The sequence below is a fragment of the Mustela erminea genome, chromosome 13 (genome assembly GCF_009829155.1).
Source record: "Mustela erminea isolate mMusErm1 chromosome 13, mMusErm1.Pri, whole genome shotgun sequence".
In the NCBI taxonomy this organism is placed as follows: Eukaryota; Metazoa; Chordata; class Mammalia; order Carnivora; family Mustelidae; genus Mustela; species Mustela erminea.
In genome coordinates this window covers 92579773-92600119 of record NC_045626.1, presented here as the reverse complement: position 1 = coordinate 92600119, position 20347 = coordinate 92579773, and the positions used below count along the sequence as shown (strand labels likewise).

The 20347-nt window shown below is 53.1% G+C and overlaps 2 protein-coding genes and 1 pseudogene across 8 annotated transcripts in view; 1 reads left to right on the top strand and 2 right to left on the bottom strand.

Annotated features, from left to right (window-relative positions):
* Nucleotides 1-4476: 4476 nt before the first annotated feature.
* LOC116572506 lies at nucleotides 4477-4595 on the bottom strand (annotated as a pseudogene).
* Nucleotides 4596-8969: 4374 nt separating this feature from the next.
* On the bottom strand, nucleotides 8970-13725 carry LOC116571532 (basic proline-rich protein-like). Its single transcript, XM_032309483.1, has 6 exons — nucleotides 13672-13725; nucleotides 12859-13076; nucleotides 12262-12318; nucleotides 11191-11926; nucleotides 10323-10669; nucleotides 8970-9162 (listed from the first exon to the last, which is right to left on the bottom strand). The coding sequence occupies exons 1-6, from the start codon at nucleotides 13723-13725 to the stop codon at nucleotides 8970-8972; spliced, it is 1605 nt and encodes a 534-aa protein (XP_032165374.1).
* ZNF605 (zinc finger protein 605) overlaps nucleotides 11433-20347 on the top strand; it is a 24018-nt gene continuing 15103 nt past the window's right edge. For 3 of the 7 annotated variants that reach the window (XR_004277952.1, XM_032309902.1, XM_032309901.1), the window contains exons 1-2: nucleotides 16514-16688; nucleotides 20021-20141. Coding sequence is in view for 6 of the 7 variants with exons in the window: in XM_032309902.1 (XP_032165793.1) it covers nucleotides 16587-16688; nucleotides 20021-20141 (223 nt within the window). In the remaining variant the exon portion in view is untranslated. The other 4 variants (XM_032309906.1, XM_032309903.1, XM_032309904.1 and 1 more) reach the window with 4 other exon arrangements.

Below are 20347 nucleotides of genomic sequence, written 5' to 3'. Positions count from 1 at the left end.
GGTGACCTCACCTAAAATAATCCTTTTTTCTATTTATGGCTTCTTCCGGTTTTTAAAACCTTTCCCTTTCTGGAGTCCTTTGGAGCTCCCTTCTACCTGCTAGATGGGATGGTGCTGGATTCATGAATCGAATAATAAAGTCAATTAGATCTTTAAAATTTACTTGGCTTGGGGCACCTGGGTGGCTCAGTGGGTTAAAGCCTCTGCCTCCGGCTGGAGTCATGATCCCAGGGTCCTGGGATCGAGCCCCACATAGGGCTTTCTGATTGGCGGGGAGTCTGTTTCCCCCTTTCCCTCTGCCTGCCTCTCTCCCTCTGCCTGCCTCTCTGCCTACTTGTGATCTCTGTCAAATAAATAAAATTTTTTAAAAAAATTTACTTGGCTTAATTTTTATTTAGCAATACTATTTAAAGACTATTAAGTATGCATAATTTTATGTGTACATGGCACATTCTCCAGAATAGGTCCTATTTGGACCACAAAATTAGTTTCAATGGATTTACAAGGATTGAAATCATACAAAGTATGTTTTCTGACAACAGTGGAATTAAATTAGAAAGGGAAAAAAAAAAAAAGGAAAGAAGTCAACTCCAGGAAAAATGTAGGAAGTCCCCAGATTAAGTCCCTAACTCAAAAAAATCACAGAGAAAATTAGAAAATACCTTGAATTAAGATGAAAATGCAACATATCAAAAATGTCTAGATAGGCACGCCTGTGTGGCTCAGTGGGTTAAACCTCTGCCTTGGGCTCAGTTCATGATCCTGGGGTCCTGGGATTGAGCCCCGCATTGGACGCTCTGCTCAGTAGGGAGCCTGCTTCCCCCCTCCTCTCTCTGCCTACTTGTGATCTCTGTCTGTCAAATAAATAAAATCTTTAAAAACAAACAAACAAACAAACACAATGGAACAACTTTTAAGCTATGAGCGTAAATGTTCCTGTTTCAGAGAGAATTAGGAATGTAAAAGCTGTATACAGAGCATAAGGAAAATCAGAAGACATTTCAGCACCAAGCAAAAAGTGCGTTTTGCTTTTCAATACACAAAACTTAGTCTTTATCTGAGAATTCTTACTTGAGAAAAAGCTTATGAACATTTAAAAATTTTTTTAAGATTTTATTTATTCAACAGAGACAGCACAAGCAGGCAGAGCAACCGTCGGGGTTGGGGGGGAGTAGGCTCCCCGCTGGGCAGGGAACCCGGTGTGGGGCTTGATCCCAGGATCCTGGAATCATGACCTAAGCCAAAGGCAGACACTCAACTGACTGAGCCACCCAGGCACCCCACTTATGAACATTTTAGATCTGAAAAAACCTTTAGTGATTACTAACCCAGTATCAGAAAATTCAAGCTGGACTCAAGCTCTATGAAGATAATTCCCATATGTACAGAACAGACAGTATTCACGACATAGCTCACAAGGTAGAAAACCTCTGTAAATGCAATGAATATTGACAGGCCTTTAACTGCCATTCACCCCTTATCAAATGACAGGATATTTAGGCTAAGTATAGAGCTTCTAAGTATACGCAATGTGGGAAGACTTTTAGTTATTGCTCAAGCCATATTAAACATCAGAGAATTCATACTGAAGAATTCATACTCTATGAACCTCATTAAGTCTTTAGATACCATTGAGATTTCATTACACATCAGAGACTTCTAGACCAAGATCCAACTTTACCCAAAATAAACCGACAGAACAGGTCCCATTCCCACTGTGAAGTGTGATTAACTAGATATGGGGGTATTAACTAAATCAACTACTTAAATGAGAGGGGCCCTTGGGGTGAGCACTGGGTGTTGTTAGGGTCCGTGATCAAAGGAACGAGACTGATACAAAGCGAAGGTCAAACAAAACTTTATTTCACGCCAAGCATCAAGAATCAAACTGAGCGGTCAGGGCTATCTCTTACAAAAAGGCGAGGACGATGATCCCGACAAGGTCACTCCCAAGAAGGCCGCTCCGGACGAGGCTGCTCTAGATGAGGCCGCTCCATGATCGGAGCCGCTCCCAAGAAGAGGCCGCTCCCAAGATGAGGCCGCTGCTCCATGAGGTTGCTCCCCAGACAGGGCCGCTCCCAAGAAGATGCCATTCTGGACAAGACCACTTCCCGGATGAGGCCACTCCCGACGACGAAGAGGCAACGATGACAGCGACGATGACAAGGAGGACAACCCGGATGACACAGACTCTGCTCCCCACGAGGCCACTCTGACAAGGTTGCCACCCAGAGGAAGCCACCGCTGCGGACAAGGCCGCTCGTGGCTCAGGGTGGCAAGGCATTTTGCGGCAAGGCTGCTGGCAGCTAGGGGCTGTTGGCATCTCTGGGCCACTGGCGTCTCGGGACCGCTGGCATCCAGGGGCTGCAGGCATCAGGACCACTGACCGCTGGGCCGCTGGACTGCTGGAGTCTCAGGGCCGCAGATGTCGAGGGACCGCTGACAGCTGGACCGCTGGTGTCTGGGCAGCTCGGGGCTGCTGGAAGCTGCACGGGGCTGAAGGCTGCAGGTGGCTCGGGGCCACGGGAGGCGGGGCCTTAGGCGGCTTGAAGCTGCAGGCGGCTGGAGGCTGCAGCCGGCGGCTCCGGACCCCTGGTGGCTGGAGGCTGCAGGCAGCGGCTCTCAGGGCCGCTGGAGGCGGGACCCTCGCGGCGGTTATAGCTCTTACAAGAGCTGTTATAGCTCCTCCACTCCGCCGACTCTTAGCTCCCGTGGACTCTTCTGCTCCCGTCACAGCTCTCCTGCTCTGCTAGCCTCGCAGCAACCTTTATGCAGTTGGTTGAGTCCCACCCCTATACAGGTGGGCAATCGGATTTCAATCCACCCTAGTGGATATACACATGCTGCACCGATTGGACATCTCCACCTGGCCTGCCCCACCCTTACATCGGGTCCACAAGCAAGTTCCTCTGGGAGGGGCAGGCCCTTACATTCCCCCCTTTTCTTTGGAGATTAGTCAAATCCTTGACTTCTCAGATAGTTCTATCTTATATTGAACATATAAGACTAACATTTTATCGCCCCAATTTTCTTTAGTATAGCAACAATAAACTTCTTTAGTATAGCAACAATAAACTTAACAATTTTTTAGTCCATGGTCAGCTGGGTCTGTCGGCTTCTGCTCCCATCTGGGGGGCATCCTTACTCGGCTTGTTTGACATGACCCGCATGAACCCAGGCCCTAATGCTTTCTACTTTTACTGCCGTGGGGGTGGTTAGGATAACAGTAAATTGTCCCTTCCAGCGAGGCTTCAAGTTCCTCACTTGGTAGTGACGTATCCAAATCAAGTCCCTGGGATGTGGTTCCACCACTGTCTCTGTCCCAGTGTGGGCAGTTTGGATCTCTTCTTTTTAAGACAGATTGTAATGCCTGCAGTGACTGGGGTATAGACTGATCAGTCATTTCTGCTAGGGCAACCTCCTGTAGCCTAGGACAGAGCGAGGGAGGGGTCCTCCCAAACATTATTTCAAATGGGGTCACCTTGTTTAAATAGGGTGTACATCGTGCCCTGAGAGCAAAAGGAAAGAGATCCATCCATCCACCGCCAGCCTCCAGAATTAACTTTGTCAAGGTCTCTTCGAGAGTCTGGTTCATTCTCTCTCCTTGCTCAGAGCTCTGGGGCCAGTAGGCACACTGTAGTTTCCAATTAGTGTCCGCGGCCTTGGCCATCTGTAGCGCCTTGGTGAATGCAATCAGCTTTGCTTTTCCACCAAGATCCTGTGTGGCAGGGCTGTCGTCCAGAGTCTTGCAGCCCCCACATACCGCTTTCCATTGACCATGTAACTACTCCCTTCTGTGAACAGAGTCATTTCCGCATCCGGGAGGGGAGTGTCTCTGAGATCCGGCCTTATTCCCGTGACTTGGGTTAGGACCTTCCCGCAGTCATGTGGGTGGTCAGCCAGCACCTCTGGTAGCAACGTGGCTGGATTTAGCACTGCCGGGGGCCGGAAGATCACTTTTTTCATTCAGGAGGAGGGCCTGATACCTCGTCACTCGGGCATTTGTCATCACCGGTCTGGTGGAGTCTGGAGAAGGCCCTTGATAACATGGGTGGTGGTCAATATGAGATTTTGACCCAGAGTCAATTTACATGCATCCTTGACCAGGAGGGCCATGGCAGCAATTATGCAGAAACAAAGGGGTAACCCAGCTGCTACTGGATCTATTTTCTTGCTAAGATAGGCCACTGGCCTTCACCAAGGCCCCAGAGTCTGAGTCAAAACTCCTTTAGTCAGCCCTGCCTTTTCATCCACATACAAGTGGAAGGGCTTGGTAACATCTGGGATGGCCAATGCTGGGGCACACAGTAAGGCTCTTTGTAATTCCCAAAATGCTCCTTCTGCCTCAGCTGTCCACACTCTAACATAGTGAGCCCTCCCTTAGCCAGTTCGTAGAGAGGTTGTGCCATCTCCGTGAAGGCAGCATCCACAGCCTGCAGTAGCCCACCGTCCCAAGAAATTCCCTCTTGGAGATCAAAGTGAAAGCAACCGGTATTCCCTGGCAGTCTTCCATCCAAGTACTAACCAGGCCCGACCCTGCTTAGCTTCCGAGATCAGACGAGATCGGGCACGTTCAGGGTGGTATGGCCATAGACAATCAAAGGGTTCTTACCCGATATTCTCAGATGAGTGTACGCGACACCCTATGTAACATAGAACCGTCCTTCCCTTGCTGGAGGAAGCTGAACTTTCTCATACCCTACTGTTACCTTAATCTGTCCAGGCTTGGTTAGCTACCATATCTCTCTTGTTCAGTTACGTTGGCCCCTAGCCTTCTTGGGCTACTGATGCCTTGTGGTCGTACCCATTCTGTACAAAAGAAGAGGTAGTCGAGGGTTTCTAAGTGCTTGGAACAGAATGATGTTTCAGACAGATGGACATGTCATTCAAAGATGCAGAGGCTGCAGAGAGCCAGCATATTCAGGAACGTGCCAGCAGCTGCACGTGTATCAATTGGGACAGGTCCCTGGCAGCCTCTGATGGGCAAGATTTGAAGCCTTGACTCCCAAGCTCCTCCCATGGGCCCTTGTGTGACCCATCAAGTCCAGACATCAGAGAAGAGGGACGGGCAGCTCATGGAACTTCAGAGAGTTTTCTTCCCCTTGTAAGATGGCTTCCTAGACTCAAAGTGGACCCTCAGACTCTCGTTTTTCTAGGTCCGAAAGCCAACACAGAGGTGCTGAGGCTCATGGGCATGCATGTTCTAGCATGGGGGTATCAGCCACCTGGCAGCAGTGCTGCCTCACCTGAACCCACACCGCCCACTCCCCAGGCTGTGCTCCCAGGAGCAGCAGTACTCAGCAAGGGGAGGCTACCCGGCCCTGCTGCTGGCTACTGATCCCAAGTTCCTGACGATGGACAAAGGCACGTAGGCACACCTTTGAGCCTACACACCTCTGCTGGGTGCTGAGCCAGAGTCCAAATTCATTGCACAGAATTTCCCCTGTTCCATCTCCCAGATTCTGGGTGGAGGAGCCCAGAGAGAACAGCTGTGGTCTGCTCTGCCATCGGAGCAGCGCTGTCCTTGGATGCTGTCCTGCTCGCGTCCCTTGCGGGAACTTAGGAGCGTCTTATCTAAGGTCTGTCCGTATAAACCCTGGACCAGGCTACTCCGTGGAGTAGATGACCGTTATGCCATATGACGCCCTGCAAGATTCAGGGTGCAGTCCATTCAGACTCCATAACGGAAGCGGTGGAGCCATAGAGATACATTCACAGTCAGGCACTCTCCAGATTCAAACAGGTTGGACATCCTCCCCTTTGGGTATCCTTGGCTAATGGGAGGTGATCAGTCTCCCCTTCCATTCTTTTATGAATGGATTTAGCTCCGACAGTGGCCTCGGGGCTGTTTTTCTTTCTTTTTACATATCTCCTACTTTTTACATACAGAGTTGCTTTTCTCATTTCCATCAGTCTTAATTGCACTTAACAGAATTTTGTACTCTTAGGAATACCTTAACCTCTACTGAAGACAAAACCAATTGTGAGTTGTTACAACAGAATTCTTTAGATGGCAAATTTATCAATCAGTTAAGCACAGAACGTGTTCACCAGCAGATTTCAAAAGTACAAACCCAGTTCCAGCAACCAGCGCCCTAGCATTTCATCCCATTTGGTTAGGATCTAGATGTCCAACAAATTTAACTCCATTTGTCATTCAAGCAACCCTTCACAGTTTCAGGTTACCAAAGACTTCAGAAGCCACTTTAACAATTACTCATTAAACCCTTGAAACAGACAGTTAACCATCAGCCCAGCCATCCCTTCGCCAACAGACCTCATGTTCCACCTGGGCCCATTCCCCTTCAGACGCCATGCTTTCCCTGCCAGCAAGGGGGGAGGGGCTAGGCAGTCCACGTCGGGCCAGAGAAGGCAAGGAATTCCCCGAAACAAAAGAAGTTTCGGCAGCTGCTTGGGAATATTCCTTAAAGTCTCTGTCTCGAGGTCGGTTCATCCCACAGTGCCAGTTCTGCTTGCCAAAAGTGGCCCACTAGGCACTCATATTCCATGCCCGGTTCTAATGAGCATCAGCATTGGACACCTCAACCCGGCATTTGACTAACTCCAGGTGGCTCGTTATAGCCCTTAACACACGAAGTGAGTGAGGGAGAAGCCCCCCCATCTATTATGAGGAACAGAGAGATGAAAGCCAGCGTCCCCTTACTCTCTGCTTGCCACATTCCTTCAACCATAACAAACAGCACAACAGACAACAACAAAAGAACAAGGCAAAACCAAACGTAGACCCAGCGATCCTTATCCAGAGCCTGCTGCTGGGGGGGCTTTCTTGGTCCCCTACAAACACAACACACCACACAATAGACAACAACAACAAAAAAAAACAGACAAAGACAACTGCAGACCCAGCGATTCTTACCCCAAATTTGCCACTTGAATTGTCTTGACACCTCTGCCAAGCATCAACTGACCACAAATTGTTATTTCTGTACTCAATTCCATTGATTTGTATGTTTATCTTTATGCCTGCATGTACCACAGTCTAGATTATTGTAGCTTAAGGTTTTATCTCCCCTGCTTGTTTCAGGTTCAGTTTGTTCTCTTCTCAATATTTTTAAGGTAGGGTTTGAGGGTTTTTTTGTTTCCTTAAAAACGGGTGCTTACTGCTATAATTTTCCTTTAAATGCTGTTTTAGTGACATTCCATAAGCTTTGGTGTGTTGCATTTTTGTTTTTGTATAGCTCAATGAATTTCCTAATTTGATTTTTCTCTTTGACCTACTGACCAAATTTATGGAGTGCATTAATTTCTACACACTTTTTAATTTACTCAGAGCTAGCCACTGGTGGGGGCTATCTTTATCCCCCAACCGTCTAAGGGGACTTGAACCCCTCAACTGTCTAAGGGGAGGCAGGGGACTCACACCCCCCGACCGTCTAGGGGGACTCGAACCCCCCGACCACCCAGGGGGACTCGAACCCCCTCAACTGGTGGGGGACTCGAACCCCCTGACCATCCAGGGGGACTCGAACCCCCCGGGACTGCCCAGGGGGACTCGAACCCCCTCAACTGGTGGGTGACTCGAACCCCCTGACCATCCAGGGGGACTCGAACCCCCCGGGACCGCCCAGGGGGACTCGAACCCCCCGACCATACAGGGGGACTCTAACCCCCTTGACCACACAGGGGGACTCGAACCCCCTGTCGATCTATCAGCAGAGGGATGGGGCGTCCCTGCATCCACTCCAGCCCTGGGGAGCATGGCTGCGTCCAGCTTCTCCCCGGTGGGCTATACCCTGGAGCTCCAACCAGACAGACAGATAGGATCCCAATACCTCAGATCCCAATACCTCAAAACCCAATACCTCCGAACCCAATACCTCAAAACCCAATACCTCTGAACCCAATAGCTCAAAACCCCATACCTCCGAACCAAATACCTCCGAACCCAATACCTTAAAACCCAATACCTTCGAACCCAATACCTCAAAACCCAATACCTCCGAACCCAATACCTCAAAACCCAATACCTCTGAACCCAATACCTCAAAACCCAATACCTCCGAACCCAATACCTCCGAACCCAATACCTCAAAACCCAATACCTCCGAACCCAATACCTCAAAAACCAACACCTCCGAACCCAATACCTCAAAACCCAATACCTCCGGAGGCTTATCCTAAAAATTCTGATGCTGGCTCAGTTCTCGTCGTTTGATCCCGGATGAGCCCCCAAATGTTAGGGTCCGTGATCAAAGGAACGAGACTGATACAAAGCGAAGGTCAAACAAAACTTTATTTTGCGCCAAGCATCAAGGATCAAACTGACCGGTCAGGGCTATCTCTTACGAAAAGGCGAGGACGATGATCCCGAAAGGTCACTCCCAAGAATGCCGCTCTGGACAAGGCTGCTCTAGATGAGGCAGCTCCACAGATGAGGCCGCTCCAGGATAGGAGCCGCTCCCAAGAAGAGGCCACTCCCAAGATGAGGCCGCTGCTCCATGAGGTTGCTCCCCAGACAAGGCTGCTCCCAAGAAGACGCCATTCCGGACAAGACCGCTTCCCGGATGAGGCTGCTCCCGATGACAAAGAGGCAACGATGACAGCGATGATGACAAGGAGGACAACCGGATGACACAGACTCTGCTCCCCACGAGGCCACTCTGACAAGGTTGCCACCCAGAGGAAGCCACCGCTGCGGACAAGGCCGCTCGTGGCTCGGGGTGGCAAGGCATTTTGCGGCAAGGCTGCTGGCGGCTAGGAGCTGTTGGCATCTCTGGGCCACTGGCGTCTCGGGACCGCTGGCATCCAGGGGCTGCAGGCATCAGGACCACTGTCCGCTGGGCCGCTGGACTGCTGGAGTCTCAGGGCCGCAGGCGTCAAGGGACCGCTGACAGCTGGACCGCTGGTGTCTCAGGGCCGCAGATGTCGAGGGACCGCTGACAGCTGGACCGCTGGTGTCTCAGGGCCGCAGATGTCGAGGGACCGCTGACAGCTGGACCGCTGGTGTCTCAGGGCCGCAGATGTCGAGGGACCGCTGACAGCTGGACCGCTGGTGTCTGGGCAGCTCGGGGCTGCTGGAAGCTGCACGCGGCTGAAGGCTGCAGGTGGCTCGGGGCCACGGGAGGCGGGGCCTTAGGCGGCTTGAAGCTGCAGGCGGCTGGAGGCTGCAGCCGGCGGCTCCGGACCCCCGGTGGCTGGAGGCTGCAGGCAGCGGCTCTCAGGGCCACCGGAGGCGGGACCGCTCGCGGCGGTTATAGCTCTTACAAGAGCTGTTATAGCTCCTCCACTCCGCCGACTCTTAGCTCCCGTGGACTCTTGGGCTCCCGTCGCAGCTCTCCTCCTGCTTTGCTAGCCAGGTAGCAACCTTTATGCAGTTGGTTGAGTCCCACCCCTATACAGGTGGGCAATCGGATCTCAATCCACCCTAGTGGATATACACATGCTGCACCGATTGGACATCTCCACCTGGCCTGCCCCACCCCTACATCGGGTCCACAAGCAAGTTCCTCTGGGAGGGGCAGGCCCTTACAGGTGTTGGACGTGAACGATCAGTCACTAGATTCTACACCCGAAAGTAATGTTATGCTGTACGTAAACCATCTGCTATTTGAATAAAAACGTGAAAAAAAATTGTGTACTTGAAAAAAGCCTTCTCTTTTAAGATTTTATTTATTTATTTGAGAGAGAGACAGTGAGAGAGAGCATGAGCGAGGAGAAGGTCAGAGAGCGAAGCAGACTCCCCATGGAGCTGGGAGCCCGATGCGGGACTCGATCCCGGGACTCCAGGATCATGACCTGAGCCGAAGGCAGTCGTCCAACCAACTGAGCCACCCAGGCGTCCCAAGCCTTCCCTTTTAAAAACACACTCAAGGGCGCCTGGGTGGCTCAGTGGGTTGAGCCGCTGCCTTCGGCTCAGGTCATGATCTCAGGGTCCTGGGATCGAGTCCCGCATCGGGCTCTCTGCTCGGCAGGGAGCCTGCTTCCTCCTCTCTCTCTGCCTGCCTCTCTGCCTACTTGTAATCTCTCTCTCTGTCAAATAAATAAATAAAATCTTTAAAAAAAAAAAAAACACACTCAACAGTTTGATCCAATTCACTCAGGAAATCAACTAATTCATCCAGAAATTAGTACCCAAGTGAGTCGGGTGGAAAGTGACTACACACTTACGTGTCCGTCTTATTTTATTTATTAATGTGGGAGAGGGCGAGAGGGAGCTCAGAGCGGGGTGAGGGGCCGAGGGCGGCGCCAAGTGGGGCTGCGTCTGGGGACTCGGGGATCAGGACCTGAGCCAAAGGAGAGGCTTCACCGACGGGGCCGCCGGGCGCCCGGAACCTGTCCTGTAAGTCCAACCGCGAGCAGACCGCGTCCAGGCGGACTCGTCCCCAACGGAGCCCCGAAGGACAACATTCGGGATAAGCAGGCCGCGGCGCAGCGTGTTTTCCAAGCGGCAGCGTCTACCAGCCGTCGACCCGGACCCGGAGCGGGCCCGCGGCCCCGGCGACCTCGCGCGGCGGGGCTGGGGAAGCCGCCGGCCCCCTCGCGCTGCCGGGCGTCTGCCGCGGATCCTGCGGCCGGCGGGTTCCCGGGTCTGCCACGACGGGGCCTTCCACACCACCGGCCGCTGCAGGAGCCCGCGCCGTCCGTCGGGGACCACGGCGGCCGCGCCAGGAGCCCGCGGGGCGGGACGCGGCGGCCCGGGCAGCGGCGTCTGCAGGAGCGGGACCGGGCGGAGGACGGCAGGCGCGCGTCGGGCGACCTCCCGGAGGGCGTCCCCCGCGCCGGATAGAAACTGCGAGCGGGACCTTATTTGTTTCTGTTCTTTACACCGGGCTCATCGCGGGGCGCCCGGACGCCTGGGGCGCTCCGTGGGCTGAGCCGCTGCCTTCGGCTCGGGTGGTGATCCCGGGGTCCTGGGATCGAGCCCCGCGTCGGGCGCTCTGCTCGGCGGGGAGCCTGCTCCGCATCTCTCTCTGTCTCTCTGCTGCTTGTGATCTGTCAAATAGATAAAATCTTTAAAAAAGAAACAAAACCGGCTGGTCGCGTTGCTTCCGCTGCTGCTTTCAGACTCGCGGCTTCGTCCTCTCCACAGTGACGCGTTCTCCCCAAGCGCCTCACGGCGGCATTTGCATTCCGTCCGTCAGCGCGGTGGGCTGGACGTCCCCGGACTTGCCGACACCATCCGCTCAGGACTTCGACCGGCCGGACACAGCCTCCCCGGGACCCGCCTACACTCGCCCGCGCGCACGCTCCGGGCGGCGCAGCCCACAGGCCCGGGGGGCCCCGACGCAGGAAGCCCCGGAGAGCCCGACAACCGGAAACCGCCGACCCGCCGTCCGAAGAGGCCCGCCGCAGAGCCCTCTGGGAGATGTAGTTCGGGGCGAGCCGCACTCTGGGAAATGGAGTTCCGCGCTCGCCCTTCCGCCGTCGGCCGCGTGAGTCCCGCCGCTGTGGGCCCGAGCCGAAGGGTGTGTGCGGCGGGGGCGGGGCGGCGAGGCTGCGCGGCTGCTGCGGCCTCGGTGTCCGTGCGGGCCCCGCGCTGACCCCGGAGCACGCGCCCACTGGCTCCGGAGCCGGGTGCGAGGAGGACCGGGAGTAGGTGGGGGCACGGTCCCGCGGCGCAGGCGCAGGTCCCTGCTGGGCGGGGCGGGCCGTGGGGGCGGCGCGGTCTGGGGACAGCGTTTGGGGGGCTGGGGGTGCTAGGGACTGGGCGGGTGTGGGGGGCCGTCTGCGGGCGCCGCGATCAGGACACCGGGGGAGGTCAGGAGCAGGGGGCACCGGGGGCCCAAAACGGGTGTGTGTGCGATAAGTCCGTGTGGGCCGGGGCCGGGGCCGGGGCCGGCGGAGGGCGTTAAGTGGTGGGGGAGGCCTCTGGGGTGCCTTGTTGGGAGGGGCTGTGGACGGAGGCCTAGACTGGAGGGGTTGGCCGGGGTGGGGGCGCGGGAGCCTCCAGAGGCTGCGCTCCGGGCTGGGGGAGAGGGTGTGTGCCGTCGGGGATGCGGCTGGAGGGCTCCTTGCGGGAAGAGCAGGGTGCTTGAGGTGCCTTTGCGTTGACAAGTGGTAAGGCCTTTGGGGGGGGCTGCTTTGGGGTGTTTAGAGGGCTCAGGGTTGGTGGACCGAGGATTTCGTTGCCTGGAAGGCATGTTGGTTCCTGACAGTATTGGATTTCACCTGAGCCCTGGGCTTCTGGGGCGCAGGAAGGTTGAGAGGTCTCCCCCCGCCCCCGTGTGTTCCAGGGAGGAGCGCGCTGCAGAGGACCCCGAAACACATGCCCCCTTGTTGGCTTATGACAAGGCCAGATACCCGTCCTCCAGACTCTCGTGCTGTGCCTCATCAGCGGCCAGCGGACTGGAGTGCTGGCTGATGGGTCAGGACAGAACCCGTGGGCTTGACAACGGGTCTGGGTGCACGCTGCTGGGTGGCCTGTTGGGGGTTGTGAGTGAGCAGACAGTGGGGTAGGAATTGGAGGTACCAGCCCATCAGTGTTTATATAGAGCTGGTGGCCCTTTCGGGTGTTGATTAGGAGGACTGTGAGGGTGTTCGTGAGTGGTGGGCGAGCATGGGGGAGATTAGAAAATAGGGTATCGTGGAAGTGAATGGTTGGGGCGGTGTATGCTTAAGCATTGGGAGTCCCTTGAGTGTGGTGATGGAGGCTGGCGAGGCTGAGGGGCTTGGAGAACAGTGACGGGGCACTTTAGGGTGAGTGGACGGGCTACTGTAGGAAGGAGGACTTGGGATTCTGTGTTGCGGATTTCACGGACTCCGCTTCTAGTCGACGGATGGAATGGACTCTCAAGGTTATTGGGTAGCAATGTGGGGGGTCCAATGTGGGGGGTCCAGTGATGGCTTTCGTGGCGTCAGTGTTGAGAAACTGGTGGGAATCGGCGATGACGGGCTGACCTTGGCTGGGGCTTGGGGCCGAGTGAGGAAGAGCCTGCAGTGGTCAGGAATGGAGGGTCCTGTGGGGGTGGGGCTGGGGAGCGACTTCGGATTTCATTGATGGATGCACTCCTGGGCCACTTGGGGGTGATGATGGGGGTTTTGCTAGAGGAGTCACTGTGGGTGTGGATGTGTAAGTGAAGATCTTGAGGGACCGCCTGCAAGGTCAGCCGTCGGTCCTGGTGGGATGAGGGGCGAGTGGGGTGAGTGACAGTAGGGCTTGTGGCACTCGGTGGCTGTGAGGTCTGGAGACTTGGGAGGGCTCTTAGTGGTCCGTGAAGGAGGGGCTGGAGAATTCTCAGGTGATCAGTGTGGGTAAGTGGGAGCCTTTGGGGACTGAAGTTCTGTCTGTGGGCTGGGGGGCGAAGGGGTCCGGTCATTCTGGGGGCTTGTGTGTGATTGAGGCCCTCTTTGGTGATAGGGCCTGTGTGAGTTGTATTTGTGGGTTTGGGGGGGTCCCGGTGAGTTTCGGTCGCACACTGGCTCAGGCAGCACTTCCACATAGTGACTTCTGTTGAAAGACATATTCTTTTTTGTTTTTTGTTTCTTCTCACCCCGCACATCACATTGTTGATGTGTGACTGCTTCTTTTACTGGAATAGTTCCTTGTTTAAGTGTTCTCGGTGACCCCGTGGGCCGTACCTCCCCCTTGCTGGCTCAGTCCCGTGCCCTCCTCCATCCCTGAAGCATCTTAGCTGCGTCTGGCTCCAGCCCTCTGCATGTAGTGCGCCGTGATGGGCATGGTCTTCCCACAGCCTTCCGCTTCCTGCTCACGGTCTGCACGGGGCGGGCGCTTTGCTGACTGAGCTGCGGAGGGTTCTCGAGCATGTGGTGTTGGGGGCAGCCTTGTCTCATCTGTTTCTAGCCCTCGGCCCAAGTTGGGGTGGGTTGTAACTGCCTCGAAGGGGCCGGTGTTCCGGCTGTGCTCTGGTCAGCTGCCCTGGGGCAGAACCCAGCAGTTGGCTAACCTCCGGGCATAATTTTCATTTGTGGCTGACTTTTCTCTATATCCACTGGGACATTGGAGACCCCCTCCCCGTGCGTGAACGAAACACAGCCTTTGGACAAAGAGCTCTTGCTGTCCATCTTCTACAGGTGCTATAAACTCTCTGTTCAGCTTATTTTCTGGAAAGGTGCCCACTGCCCTGTCCACCACATTCAGTCTTCCTCGCTAGCCCGTCAGCCTGTGGACACGGTGCTCAACAGCTGTTCCTAGACCCCAGATACAGACCAGCAGTTCTGGACAAACCTCCAGCAGGATTGCTAGGAGAGGTAGAATTTGTCCCTCTTGTCCCCAAGTTGGGTGCTGTGATGTTGGACATTTCTTTTCAGGTATGTTCTTGGGAAGGAGATAAAGTCTCGGTGTGATTTCACGCCTCTGGCTCTCGCCTCCTCTCTGTGAACGTAAGTGACCTGGTCCGTGAGCGGTGAAGGAATTCATGCTGTAAGTATGTGTTTGTGTCAAGATGTCGTATTTATTTATTTATTTTTAAAGATTTTATTTTATTTATTAGTTAGAGTGAGAGAGACAGAGAGCACAGGGAGGCAGATAGGCAGGCGGAGGCAGAGGGAGAAGCAAGCTGCCCGCGGAGCAAGGGACTCGATCCCAGGACACTGGGATCATGACCTGAGTCGAGGGCAGCTGCTTAACCGACTGAGCCACCCAGGCGTCCCGTATTTTTTGTTTATTATACTTAGCTGAAATCTTGGTTTTATTTTTTCCAATAATTCTGCCTAAGATACCTTTACGTAGCTTGCATTCTCCTAAAAAGTTCTTAGAACAGCAGTAGTACTTGGTTCTTTGGCCTCTTGGGGAAATAATGAAAATCCAAATCAGCCAACCCAAAAGTCTCTTCACAAAAGTGGAAGAAAAAGAAAAGCAGTTTTCTTGTTGCGTAAAAATTAAACCTGAAACAAGACTGCACTGAGCTCTGCAGGCAGCGCACTGAAGAGATCACGGAGGCAGAGAGAATCTCACTGTTCTCTGTAGCCAGGCCGGCACACCCGTTACACACACGTTCTCAAGGTCAAGGATAATTTGTTACACGCAGTTCATACTGCATTTTCCCAGTACTTGAGGTGGCCATTGTGTTAGCCTTTTGCCTTTGTCCAAAGGAAAAATCGCCTTCTCATATCTTCGTGATAAGAGGTAGTTTTACACCCCGGGTGGGTGGGGGAAGCAGGTGCCAAAGTCAGGCACTGGGATAGGGTCCTGCCCTTCCTGAGATTGGGAAATAGGGGCCGATCCTCCTGGATGACATCAAAGGGATAGCTCCCGGCCCTTAGGAAAGACATACTGGGGGATAAACCAGACAAGGCTTACTAGCTTTAGGTAAGATTTACATACTTTTCCAAGGGGCAGAGAATGAATGTACAATTACGGGTTTTCTAAAGTACTTTTTTGAATAGAAGTCACAGGAGTCTCCCTTTCTTGCATGAGAGAGAATTACCTTTTTTTCTTACCTTTCTTTTTTTTTTTTTTTTTTAAGATTTTATTTATTTATTTGACAGAGAGATTGAGAGAGAGCACAAGCAGGCAGAGCAGAAGGCTGAGGGAGGGGCGCCTGGGTGGCTCAGTGGGTTAAAGCCTCTGCCTTCGGCTCGGGTCATGATCCCAGGGTCCTGGGATCGAGCCCCGCTTCGGGCTCTCTGCTCAGCGGGGAGCCTGTTTCCTCCTCTCTCTGCCTGCCTCTCTGCCTACTTGTGATCTCTGTCAAATAAATAAATAAAATCTTTAAAAAAAAAAAAAAAAAAAAAAAGAAGGCTGAGGGAGAGGGAGAAGCAGGCTCCCCACCCAGCAGGGAGCCCAATGCAGGACTCGATCCCAGGACCCTGGGATCATGACCTGAGCCAAAGGCAGAGGCTTAACCCACTGAGCCACCCAGACACCCCAAATAAACAAAATCTTAAAAAAGAAATAGATTTAGGGGTGCCTGGGCGGGGAGACTGCTTCTCTCTCTGCCTGCCGCTCCCCCTGCTTGTGCTCCCTCACTCACTTTCTCTCAAATAGTTAAATAAAGTCTTTTATTTAAAAAAAAAAAAAACAGCTTTATTTTTTAAAAAAAAGGGAAAGAAAGTTGCATTTTACTCTGTAGCACCAGTACTAGTAACTTCATGTCATTGTTCCAGAAAATACTGCTGCACAATGAGTGAGCCAGGGGTCTGTTTGTGGAGAGCATCTTGGTGTGGTGGTCCTTCTCTACGCACGTCTGGCGGCGCCGGTGGGGCGCGTGGATGGAATCTGGCATTGGCGGGCGGGAGCCAGGGGCTGCAGAGTGCAGGCTGGTGCAGACCTGGCCTGATGCAGGCTTGCCGGGAGGTCCTCTCGCATCTGATTCTTACCCCGCAGCCCTGATTCAAGTTGTTTGATTTCCCAGTAAGAGAGAACCCAGATTAATGACATCATCTAAGATAAAATTCCCACTGCATCTCCAGGCCATGACTGAGGAGCAAGAGAACTCATGTGAGATACGACGGAGGAGGCTTCGGGACTAGGGGTGTCCTCTCAGTTTACAGACATTTGACCGGAGGCCTCTGCAGGGCAGCAGAACGGAGAGGAGTCGCAGAACGGAGCCGATTTTCCAAGCCGCAGAAAATGTTCAAGTCCCAGGTGAGTTCTTTGTTCTCCAACAGTCTTCTTCCATAGGCGTGACAAGGCTTATAGGAAAGCTCTTAAATACAGTCAAACCATGATCAGAAACATGAGCTTGGGAATGGCGGTGTCAGAGAACAAGGTGGATTACGGGATCATACGAAGTCTTCAGTGGGAGCACGGATCTGTGGGAAACGAGGTACGTGGTTGCCAGAGGTGAGCCGCAGGCTGTCCTCAGTCCGAGTGCAGGTGGGGAGGGAAGCGCGGGTAGCGCTGGTACGTGCTTTCCTCGGACAAAAGACAGACTACCTACTCAGAGCAGCTGACGTTTGCAGATGATGGCTTCCAGCGAAGGCGTCTGGCGCGTTGTTCGTGTGGGTGATAAGTGGACAAAGTCCTGAACAGTTGCCCCGGGAGGCATAAACCCTGCGGTCGATGAGCTTACTTCCCAGACTGTTCCTTACCGAGTTCCTCAGTGTGAACGAAGGGCTTGAATCTGAAGTAAAATTCAGAACTCAGAGTTCGATACAGGACGGAACCAGTGGGTCTGGACCACCCGTCTTACCTATGTTCTAGCATTAGGAAAGAAACCTAAGTCACCTGGCAGAACTGATCATTACAAATAACCTTCAGGGACGCCTGGGTGGCTCAGTTGGTTAAGCAGCTGCCTTCGGCTCAGGTCAGGATCCCAGCGTCCTGGGATCGAGTCCCACATCGGGCTCCTTGCTCCGCGGGGAGCCTGCTTCTCCCTCTGACTCTGCCTTCCACGCTGTCTGCCTGTGCTCGCTCTCGCCTTCTCTCTCTCTGACAAATAAATAAATAAAATCTTTAAAAAAAAAAAAAAAAAAACAAATAACCTTCAAATGGCCCCATAAATATTCACTCAGTTGTAATTTTGATACTTTTTAGGTAGAAGTGTTTTTGCTTCTTTTGTGTGTGTGTGTGTGTGTGTGTGTGTGTGTGTTTGCTTCTTTTGGTAAAAGCTGAGCATGGAGGTATGTACCTTTAGGTCTTTTTACTTTTTGAGTTAACAGAGTGTCACGATGGTTGAGGCACACACATCAGCGCGATCCCAGAAGACACATGGTCTCCTGGAAACAGAAGTTATAGAGGGGACCCCTGGCGGGGCCTGCTTTAGTCCAAGTTAGGTTAACACGGCCCCCAGTGTGGGCACTTCTGCCCTGCGGTTTTTAGTCCGTCTGGGTAATGTGGTTTTAGAGGGACTGCTGGGGGCATTTCCTTCCAAGTCAGTTTGCCCACGACCGCAGGTCATTAGTCCAGACTTCGTTAGATGTGGGCAGCATCTGGGCGTGTTTGGCCTGCGGAGCGCAGGAGCGCGGTCCGTCCTCGCCGTCTCCCGGTCACGTCTTTGGTGGTTCAGCCGTTGGTCTACTCGAGAGTCTCTGAAAGGCAGCCCTGAGAGTTGTTTCTTTTGGTTTTTGTTCTCTCCAGTAGGAGGAGAAAGCTTTCAGGAGCAAGTCCAAAAAACAAAGGCCATCCATGACCTTCTCCAGCACCATGCTTCCCTGGATGCTAGGTTTATTTTTTTATTTTTTTAAGATTTTATTTATTTGACAGATCACAGGTAGGCAGAGAGACAGGCAGAGAGAGGAAGGGAAGCCTTCTCTCTGCTTCTCTCTTCTTCAGAGGTGCCCTTGATTTTTTTTTTTTTTTAAGTTGACCATGTGTTCAAATCTGGCATCATGCAGGTTTTTTCCTAGAGCTTTTTACTTTTATGTTTTCCCTTTAGGCCTGTGATCCATTTTGAATTAATTGTTATATAAGGTGTGAGGTCTGTGTTGAGGTTTATTCTTTTGCTTATGGGTATGCCATTGTTCTAGTATCATTTTTCTTTCTTTCTTTTTTTTTTTTTTTAAGATTTTATTTATTTATTTGACAGACAGAGATCACAAGTAGGCAGAGAGGCAGGCAGAGAGAGAGGGGGAAGCAGGCTCCCTGCCGAGCAGAGAGCCCGATGTGGGGTTCAATCCCAGGACCCTGAGATCATGACCTGAGCTGAAGGCAGCGGCTTTAACCCACTGAGCCACCCAGGCACCCTAGCATCGTTTTTCAAAAACACTCCTTTCTTCGTGGAACCCTTTTTCACAATTAGTTGAGCATAGTTGGGGGGTGTAATTGTAAGCTGTCTGTCCTGTTCGCTTGTCTGTGTACTTACCCCTTGCCTAACAGTAGGTTGCCCCGACTGTTGTGGCTTTATAGGAGGCTGCGAGGTCAGGTAGGGGGGTCCCACGACGTTCTTTGTCCACACTGGTTTCACCTTGTAGCTCCTTTGCCTTTTGTCCCAAAACCCTCTGCATACTTGTTTTACGGCCTCTGTAACACCTTCTTTCCTGGCCTGAAAAGACTGGAAAGTTTTAAAAGCTTCTTATTCTTCTCGTCTGCGTATTTTGGCACCGTTTGCGGTTCGGGGAGCTCCAGCCGCTCCCTGTATGTGTTCCAGAAGATACGGGGAGGACCCGCTAGTTGTTAGCACGTGGGTGCGGACGCGGGGGGAGGACCATGTGGGAGATGGGGATGTTGTCAACATAGGTGTTGGCAGTAGCCGTAAAACAGAACTGTCACTTAGCGGGTGGGCACCAGGCGTGCTGGAGGTCTGACGCTGCGTGGGACTCGGCTAAGAATTGTCCCCACATACGAGTGGCACCTTCTTTGGGAATACACAACGTATTCCAATTTCTTTTCTTTTTTTTTTATAAGTTTTTATTTATTTTTCAGAGAGAGGAAGCACTGTAGGGGAGGGGCAGGCAGAGCGAGAAGCAGGCTCACCGCGGAGCAAGGAGCCCCATGCGGCACTTGATCCCACAACCCTGGGATCATGACCTGAGCCCAAAGTAGACACTCAACTCAGTGAGCCACCACTGAGCCACCCAGGCATCCCAGAGTGAGAACACAGGCCCGGGGAGCGGCAGGCAGAGCGAGAAGCAGGGGCCTTGACGCGGGATCACGACCTGAGCTGAAGGCAGATGCTTAACCTACTGAGCCACCCAGGCGTCCCCCATCCAGTTTCTTAATGGATAGGTGGGTGGGTAGATGAGTGAATTCAAAATGAAAAATGGCTCAATGACATTATTGTTTCTCTCAAAGTATAACGCAAGGTTAGGGTATCCTATGCGTTACCAATTGCTGTGTAACAAGTCCCCCAAACCTGTGGCTAATAGCACAGTTTCTCCCACAGCCTCTCTGGGCTAGAAGTCTGCCAGCGGAGCTTACATCTGGTTCCCTTACAGGGTGCAGCAGGGCAGTGAGCCCCTTCCAGGCGCAGTCACGTGGGAGTTGGTCGCCTCGGTGCCTTGGCACAGGCCGCTGGAGCCCCCCAGCCCCAGGGAGAGCAAGACAGGGCTCCCCAGAGGGAGTGGGTCAGTGAGGGCAGTGCCCGTTCTGGAGGGGAGCGGGACACCAAAGGGGACATGAGGAGTTGGAGATGGGCGAGGCCGCCTCCCTCGCTGGAGAAGAAGGCGTGTGTCCCACAGGAGCCCCTCCGCGCCTCTAACCGTGGTGACGCTTTTCCAGATCTCGTTTGAGGATGTGGCTGTGGACTTCACCTCAGAGGAGTGGCAGCTCCTTAATCCTACTCAAAAGAGCTTGTACAGAGACGTGATGTTGGAGAACTACAGCAATCTGGTTTTCTTGGGTAAGCGTGTTCGTGTGTAAACCGTGTGGATCCACTATCTCGCGGGGCTCTCAGGTTTACTGACTTGGGGGTTAAGTTTCCGATGTCGAAGATTCTGATTTCTATGCCCACCTGACAGATTTTGGGCCACTTGCTTTGTCTTGTAGCCTCCGTAGTAAATCTCCTCCGTGTGGAAGAGTCTGTCAGCCCGAGGAGTCGGGTCCAAG